The sequence below is a fragment of the Mercenaria mercenaria genome, unplaced genomic scaffold (assembly GCF_021730395.1).
Source record: "Mercenaria mercenaria strain notata unplaced genomic scaffold, MADL_Memer_1 contig_4641, whole genome shotgun sequence".
Classification (NCBI taxonomy): domain Eukaryota; kingdom Metazoa; phylum Mollusca; class Bivalvia; order Venerida; family Veneridae; genus Mercenaria; species Mercenaria mercenaria.
Window position 1 is genome coordinate 64,372 of NW_026462886.1, and position 9,336 is coordinate 73,707.

At 33.9% G+C, this 9,336-nt stretch overlaps 1 protein-coding gene across 6 annotated transcripts in view; it reads left to right on the top strand.

Annotated features, from left to right (window-relative positions):
• LOC123522872 (transient receptor potential cation channel subfamily A member 1 homolog) overlaps positions 1-9,316 on the top strand; it is a 41,419-nt gene extending 32,103 nt beyond the window's left edge. For all 6 annotated transcript variants that reach the window (XM_053535224.1, XM_053535226.1, XM_053535227.1 and 3 more), the window contains 6 exons: positions 1,027-1,193; positions 1,552-1,670; positions 2,268-2,420; positions 4,220-4,290; positions 7,942-8,144; positions 8,994-9,316. In XM_053535224.1, coding sequence (XP_053391199.1) covers positions 1,027-1,193; positions 1,552-1,670; positions 2,268-2,420; positions 4,220-4,290; positions 7,942-8,144; positions 8,994-9,246 — 966 coding nt within the window. In that variant the 3' untranslated portion in view covers positions 9,247-9,316. The remainder of the gene's footprint in view (positions 1-1,026; positions 1,194-1,551; positions 1,671-2,267; positions 2,421-4,219; positions 4,291-7,941; positions 8,145-8,993) is intronic.
• Positions 9,317-9,336: the final 20 nt, after the last annotated feature.

Genomic DNA, 9,336 nt, shown 5'->3' on the forward strand with positions numbered 1-9,336 from the left:
CAACCATCAACTTTTATGTAGAGGTTATTCTGGAGAGGTAATGTTGATAGTATATTTCAGCTTTGGTAAATTTTGATGATGTTGTTATAGAGAGGTTTTTGTTTAAGAGAGGGCCGCTGTGGAGACGGTACTGTCTACCACTTTTTCTGACAACTAGGAACAATTATATTAAACAAAAATATGTGTTAACTTAAAAAGACTAGAACTGATCTGAAAAAAAAAACACAATAATGTCCAGCATTTTTATATTCATCGCGTTACAAATGCAATAAACAAGGACAATTCGTCTACAATTTTGAAGTGTTTTCCAGCTGTATTCCAAAATAATTTCTTTAGATAATGTCTTTAATGTACATGTAGTTAGAACAGAACTGGTCTGAAAAATACAATACTGTCTCAAATTTTTATATTTATTACGTTACAACTGCGATAAACAAGGACGACTGGTCAAAAATGTTTTCCAGTGTTTTCCAATTTCATTCCAGAATTATTACTTAGATGGTGTTTTAATGTAGGTTTTAAAGAATCTAGTTCTGTATTGTGTTCAAGGTATAATACCTGTTATAAAGCAGATTATTCCATATTCATATGTACGTTTTGGAAGCGCATTTTAATATCTTTAGATATCTTTACCTGTAGTATTTCACTCCAGCTAAAAGTTTCTTAAATAAAGATGCCTGCCGCATTGATGTAAATTGAACTTTAATCGTGACAATTACTATTTATTTTGGAGTAATAACGTTTGAAGCAAAAGTCATATGTCGAATTATCTGCATATTGTCGGGATTGTTATCAGATTCATGCCCAGATGTGTAGCCGACATACATACGGAAGATGAATATGTTTGTGAAAATATATCCTTTATAGAGAAAAACGATAATAAGATATGACCCATCACTGCAAACATAATTTTATTGTCCGAAAGTTTGAATTTTGCCTCATATAAACCTCTCTGCTATAACCAGCGTGACTCGTTATGTAACTTATTCAATGATTGTTCTTTATAATTATATTCTTTACATATAGACACTGGAAAAACAATGTGGCGATGGGGATGTTTACTTAACCTCAACGAGTGGCAAGCATGATACCCAAACGAAGAGTGAAAACTGGATATACAAGGCTACATCAGTTAATAAAAACGGCTTAAATGTTTTAGACCTTGCATTAGAGGATTTGACGTACGAGAAAAGGTAAACGTGTTTTAAGTAACAAAACTGTGTTTATTTGTAATTAAACAGCGGTGGTATACATTCTACATACATGTATATACATAATTAAGGTAGCATAATGCAACAAAGTAAATGCCTTACCGTTTACACGCACAATCTTTATTTTTATTTATAAGAAAGATAATTCAAGCCTGTAGACTTAAAAACATTTGCAGCTGCAGACCCGATAAGTAGAAAATTGTTTGTTTTGCGAACGTATTTCGAGCATCAGAAATGAATTATGATCGTCCCAGTAGCGCTTACTTGGTCTGCAAATATTACATAGTTTTGATTTAAATAAAGACATCAACAATTAACAATTTAACTAAAACTACTTTAGGAAAATAGTTGAGTATATAGTTCGGGAAACCGATCTCTACTGCTTGCTCAGACTGCTTCGGAACAATACTAAAGGGAATTTCAGTTCACCCTTTCGACGACTTATTGAAAAGATGCCAGGTATTTACTAATTTACCTTTGTCTTACATTGTAAATAATACATTTCTAACAGAGGTACTCCGGGATTATTATCTGCCAATGTAAAATAAACATTTCTAATAGAGATATTCAAGGATATGTTATCTGCCAAAGCTAAATGAACATTTCCAAGGTACACCAGGGCAGATTATCTGCCAATGCTATATAAACATTTATTATAGAAGTATCCCAGTACAGATTATTTACCAAAGCTTGCTAAACGTATCTAACAGAAGTATCCAAGGTAAGACTATCTACCTATGCTATCTAAACATTTTAATACACCAGAACAGAGTTTCGATAGATACATGTAACTGTAGAACACCAGGACAGATAGATTTTCGATGGATACATGTAACTATAGAACACACACCTGTTGTCAATCACGATAGCAAAAATACTTGTATTACATTTTTATTAATGCTGAAAGAATATGTTAATCATATTTTGTCTATAGTTTTTCCTGAGGAGTATAGTAATACATTATGCAACATTTGCTTTTTGTACATATTTTGTGTATATTATAATAACATATAACAAAACATGCATATGTTCTTACTTGTACTTTCATTGCATTAGAGATTGCAAAGGAGGTTATGGATAAATGTATAACAAGCAAATGGAATAAGATAACTTTCCATTATGAACTCTTGGACGACACTTTTTTTCTGAAATACTGGCCACCAGACCGTGATGATTACCTGCTTAGATGGGAACACAAACGGCTGAAAGGTAGGTTTGTAAATTCGGGAGTGCGTAAAATACAATATGGTTATACCCAGAAATACTCCAATGTCTTTCTATAACATCATTTCACGTTTATATTAAGATTAAGAAGAGACGGCAAAATGATTGCAGATTTTGTCACAATATGGCTGCACGAGGTAATTAATTGTACATCAATCCTAGATCCCATAAGCACCCTCGCAAACCGAATTTAGGGAAAATTCAATGGACTAGCTGACTCAATGTCCCGTAAGAACCAAAACACACCTGTGCTTCCGGGAAATCTACCCTTACCTTTTATCTGCAATAACATATCTGATTCAATATTACAGCCGAAACAAGGCACCCTCCTCAAATATCAAAACCAATTTAATAAATGAGAAGATCCTTTGAAGATAAATATAGAGCTTCACAATGTGGGGTAATATGCGCCCGAAGCTCTAAATCAGGACAAAAAGGAAGTAAAAAGTTAAAAAAAAGTTTTGGTTGCGTGTGTGGTGAGGGGCACGGGGGAGAGGTGGGGGGGGGGGGGGTGTACATGTATGCATTTGATTTTGTTTGCATATTTAAGTAGGATACGACAGTCTGCCGAAATATTTACAATATATGTTGTACTTTTTCTCAAAAAAGTGATACGCAGACACTGAAAATCATACAATTTACTGAAATATGCAAAAGTGTAAATACATATCCGTATGCCTATATGTGGCGAAAGTATCTTTTTTTCGGCATTGTACAGGGTACATAAAAAGCGTGTTTTTTTAAGTCGGAGTGTCTATATTATAGTTATAGTCGAAGGTCAATGGTCATGTCAAATCATGGGCGGCCAAAACCTTTGATACGCATTGAGGAATCTTGTTTATATTTAGCACGACTCTTAAATATATAATACTTATTTTTTTGCCGAGCCTGCTTGCGGAAGCGAAGACATATTTGTCGAAAGGTGTATGTCCGTGCGTGCGTCAGTGTGTGCGTCCGTGCATGCGGTCGTTAGGATTTCTTTGTCTGGATCATAACTTTGAAGTACATGGTGCAATCTTGATTATATTTAGCAGGAATAATAACCTCTGTAAGTCGGAGTGTTATATCATAGGTCAAGGTCAATGGTCATGTCAAATCATGCGCGGCATAAAACCTTTCATATGCATTGAGGCATCTTGTTTATATTTAGCATGAATTTTAACCTTAGTGTGACGGAGTGTCACTCGCATAACCAAGGTTCCTATCTCAAAGGTCAAGGTCAAGGTCGCAGTTTGTGTTCAAAGCTAATGTCAGATCTTGTTCGGCCCACAACTTTGACATGCATTGAGAATTTTTGTTTATATTTGGCATTAATGTTTAACTCAATGGGACTCTATCTCAAAGATCAAGGCCACAGTTAGGGGTCAAAAATGTTGAAATGTTGCCCGTGGGCAACTAGGCTATCAACAAATATGACAATTAAATTTCTTCAGAGCATCTAATAAGATTACGAGTGTGTGTAAGGTTATACATACACACTGAAACTGAGTGCAGTTTAAATGTGTGTACTTACAATAGGAAAGAAAGCTTATTAACAAATGACTGATATGCATGACAATTAGATGTGAATCGGCTCTAAAACATAGATATTTAAAGTGAAGACAAGTAAAATTCATTTTATAATGATTGTTTTACATATAAAGTAAATATCTAGAAAAAATAGTTCAGTGGATATCTTTAAATACTTGCCTGAAATTATATTTCGCATTTTTACTTGCATGTTTGCATTGCGTTTACGTCGTTTAATATGCGATTATATGATTTGTTTACTTGTATATTTATAGATATCGGGACATGTGAAGAATACACACATAGTATGGAGAAGATGAAAAACAATCACCCTCTCAAGCTTATGGTATTGCCTGAATTTTTATATTGAAAAAAATCAGTCTATCAATGTTTCGAGGATGTCTCTGTAACTACTATTCATCGCAGAATTTTGATAAATTATTTTTTTCAAGCTTTGAATGGACATGTTAATATATGTAACTAATTCTGTACGTCATAAGACAGCTGCAAAAGACAGTTATTTGAATAACATTTCATGTGGTACTGAGATAAATTGTAGCAGTGCCTGTCCTACTCTGCGCTTTGCAGTTTTCACATCGTTTTTGACTTTAAAAATTATTTCTTCCTCTAAAGGAACATTTCAGTTATTAATTTATTGCCTTTTGTAAACTTGTATCTCGAAGAGAAGAGAAGCATACAGCTCTTGCTCTTGCAGGTGCTTTTTATATAAGGTACCTGTTACAGCTATCAAATTTGAAAATGCATGAAAAATAAATATTTTATTTCAGTTATTTCAAGAGGATGTGCAAAAATGGTGTTTTTCTTTTCCCTATTACTTTTTGCATGCTTCACATATATCCATAGTAAATTATTTCTGTTTTATGTAAAGCAATATCTTTCTCGGAAGAAATGACTTACTGTCTCGTCTTCAAAGTCATATATAATTTATGTAACATTATCAACAAGAGCTGTCTCCATAGGATGACACATGCCCCCGATGGCACTTTGAATGAATAGTTATGACCGATGTTAGAGTTTAGGACCTTTGACCTACGGACCTGGGTCTTGCGCGCGACACGTCGTCTTACTGTGGTACACATTCATGCCCAATAATTTTAAAATCCATGCATGAATGACAAAGATATGGACCGGACACGCCCATCAATGCACTATCATGAAATATGGCCTTTAACGTCTAAGTGTGACCTTGACCTTTGAGCTACAGACCTGGGTCTTGCGCGCGACACGTCGTCTTACTGTGGTACACATTCAAGCCGAGTTATTTGAAAATCCATCCATGGATGACAAAGATATGGACCGGACACGAATGCACTTTCATGAAAAATGACCTGTAACGTCTAAGTGTGACCTTGACCTTTGAGCTACGGACCTGGGTCTTGCGCGCGACACGTCGCCTTACTGTGGTACACATTCATGCCAAGTTATTTTAAAATCCATCCATCGATGACAAAGATATGGTCCGGACACGAATGCTGTATCATGAAAAATGACCTTTAACGTCTAAGTGTGACCTTGACCTTTGAGCTACGGACCTGGGTCTTGCGCGCGACACGTCGTCTTACTGTGGTACACATTCATGCCAAGTTATTTGAAAATCCATCCATCGATGACAAAGATATGGACCGGACACGAAAATTGCGGACAGACAGACTGACAGACCGACAGACTGACAGACGGTTCAAAAACTATATGCCTCCCTTCGGGGGCATAAAAAGAAGTATGAATAATGTGGCTGAAAAATAACTTTGTAACCCCAATTGAGTAGTATCTTAGCATTCTTAAACTATTCGAATAAAGTCTTGCAAATAAAAATATCATTTTACTTTTGTGTTAATTGAGAAACTATACTTCTATTCTAAAGTGTTTGGATACTTAGCCTTATTAAAGTGCCTATAAAGATAATAGTTTTCAGGCCTAATTCTTAATTTTCCTGTTATTCCATATTTTATCTGGCTTTGAGAAAAAGACAGACATTTCGTTAACTTTAAAAGTGATATTTATCAAAATCGGCGTTAACTTTAAAAGTGATATTTATCAAAATCTGCCTTAACTTAAAAAGTTCATAAAAAAAACATAAAAAACTCTTATATCATTAAAACAACTGGTACACGCATTTTTCAGATGATTTGAAAACAGGTTATTGAATCTGCCACCATGTTGAAAATACAAGTGTTTGAAATTTGTTATTTATTTCTAAATATGTACTGCTTTACTAATTTATTGATGTTGTTTTAAATGTCTAAGTCATTGCTTGACTAGGTAACAATTTTATTTTGGCTCGTTAAAATCATTAATTGAATGTAAGTAATTTCCCAAAATTCCTGAGGGGTTAAAAATCTAGTGAAGCGATTATTTAATTATGCACTTCTAACAGGCGCGTCACTAGTACTGTTCTTTGATAACAGCTCTTCTGTATCTGCACCGTTATCAACGCAAAAGCTGAATGGCCACCATACTGAACATCATTTACGATATATTGTGCTTTGTATCTAACAATGTGTTACATATGCATAAATCCAAGAACGTTACCATGTTATATATCATTTGATTATTTATATCTTTAAAAGAAATTTAGATGCTAGTTTCTTTTTTCCTGTAAGTGAAATCAATGGTTTCAAAGATTTTCAAGAAGCATTAGAACCTCTTCATGAAGTATTAACAGGGAATCGATCATACAAGCGTTATACCAAATGAGATATATACTATCAAATTAAAGAAATATTAATTTCGGCACGTTCACAAAGCGTCTGACTTCGGATATTTTGAAAGACTGCTCTTTTTCCTTGTGCCTAATAAGCGTCCACATAACCTGTCCAAACCACAAAGTCTTGCACATCTGCACAAATATGTATATATGTTATGTTCACGTAGTGTGCACATGTAAATAAAAGCACCTAGTGAGCACTTATAAATGAAAGCACCTAGTGAGCACATTTCCTGAGGGTGCACCTATCCAAGGGAAATTACCTGTAAAACAAAACAATATGGTCAGTGTTGTTTTTATTCCAAAATCTACTCTTAAATTGATTGGGAATCAATCCTTAGCATAGCGACGAAAATCGGAATCGATCCCTCTACAGTAACATGCGATATACCAAATGAGATATTTACTATCGATTTAAAAAAATGAGTCCTTCCATGCTGGTATTAGACAGTTCTTTTCAAATGTTATGGAATTAATTGAAGTTGGATCGATTCCCGATTGAAGCAATACCTTATTTGATATTATAGAGAGACATTTGTTTCATACTTTGAAGCATAACATAAGTAGCAAAGATTGTTCTCTTTATCAGATTTCACCTTGTGAAATTCTGTGATTTTTGACTTTTTAAAACAAATTGTTTATTGTTGATAATTTTCAGTACTGAAAATGTCATAATTTCTTCAAGTTATTCCTTAATTTGTTCTTTACAAACTTTTCTTTTGAAACACTGATCACTGACCAGTTAAGGCTTTGCCTAAATCAATCTTCGATAACTAGGCATGCTTTTTGTGCCTAGAGATAGAAAGTGCATAGAATGAGGAGAAGAAAAGTTTCTTGTCGCAAAAGCCTATATTTGATGTTTAGTTGCGTTGATTCCAGTTTTTTTCTCAAATATTTATTTATGATCATTTCTTAGACTCACATGTTACTCTTTTCCGAAAATGGTCCTTTGTTTATTCAGATTATGAACTTTGAACTCCAAATATATCTAAAATAAGTAGTGCTTACTTGAAGTTTGTATTTTTAGTGACAGTGCCGAATTCGTAGTACAGAAATTTAAAAGAAAACAACTAGATACATTTAACAGCAACACATACAATTTGTAACAGGAAAGACACTGTAATTTAAATGGCGTCACTAAGCTCGCAGAAGATATCATCTTAAATCGATCCGTTAAAATGTCAGTAAGTTCAGCTTTGCTCATTGATGAATTAAGGACACAATTCACTAGGTAGTCAAAAATCTAGCTTACCCTCTATTTCACTTCTTCAGATAAAAGGCAAAAGGACAGATACAGCAAATGATGGAATTTACCAACAACTTTTGGATCATTCCCTTGTGAAAGCGCTAGTAAGGCGTAAATGGAATCATATTGGTATAAAATTCCATATTATGAATTTTGCCTTGTATTTGATCTATCTGGCTGTTCTCACTGCGTGTGTGAGTACCACTGTTCCGCCGTACATACATTCTCGGTAAGTAGACATCATTCGTTATATTAATGAAAGATATAGTTAAAGTTAAGTTGCTAGACCATATACTCACTCCCCGCTCTCTCTGCCACTCTCTCTATCTCAGCTCGCACGCACGTAGGCAAGCATACATGCACGCAAGCACGCAAACACACACACACACATACATAAACACACAGATATATATTTCAAAACGTTGCGCGTTAATCCATCGGTTGGAGAAATGTGTTAAGTAAACCTTTTGTGGAAAACTTACATATTTACAAATAATAGAAGATTGAAGAAATGTGTTAAGTAAACAGTATCTCTTCTTTCACAGTCACTTTATCTATAAATCGAATGACTTTTAAAGACATTCTCACAGACTGCGTACACTTAAGACCTACCCTCAGCAAATTTTAAAAATCTAATTACCATTGTTAAAAAAGAATAATCAGAAAATGAATTCACAAACCAGTAGCTTTACAAAAAGGGAAATCAAATCATAATAGAAAAAAAAAAAACTTAAGTCATGGTTCCGTCTCATCTGAGGATAAAATTTAATTTTATTCTTTTAAGTCAAAAAATCAGACATCCTATTTCCGTTTAAAAAGCATTTATTATACTGTTTCCCCTGAATGACTTTCGCTAAGTTTATTAAAACTGTGCACAAAACATTTATTTAAGATAAGGTCATTAAATTAATAAAATGATTCAATTATGTTGAAAAATGGATGTAATATTATAGCGTATTGTTATGCAATATTTGCTAATCAAAATATCAAAAGTACTTTTAAAAAAGATGAAGAGGTATATAAAAATGTTAGATGTGTACTGCTATTTTAAAAGTACAAGTAATTCAATTACTTACAGGAACACTACTGTTTGCCAAAATGTCATATTATGCCAGAAAGACACCTCATGTCAAAACGGAAAAGCGTGCAAAAACACAACAATATGCAATGAAACAACGACTTGCTTGAATAAAACCGCTGCTGAAGCTGTTGTTACCAAAATGACATGTTATTCCTTTGACAGTCACAGCAACTCAATGATTGTAGATATGCAATACCTTGTGATAGCCTTATCCCTAATAATGATATTAATAGAGGTAAAATTCCTTTGACTTTTGCAAGCTGGTGTTATATCAAATATCATATTCAAGCCTTCGTTTTAAATTACATTTAACTGAAACAAAATAAAAAACATTCCTGTT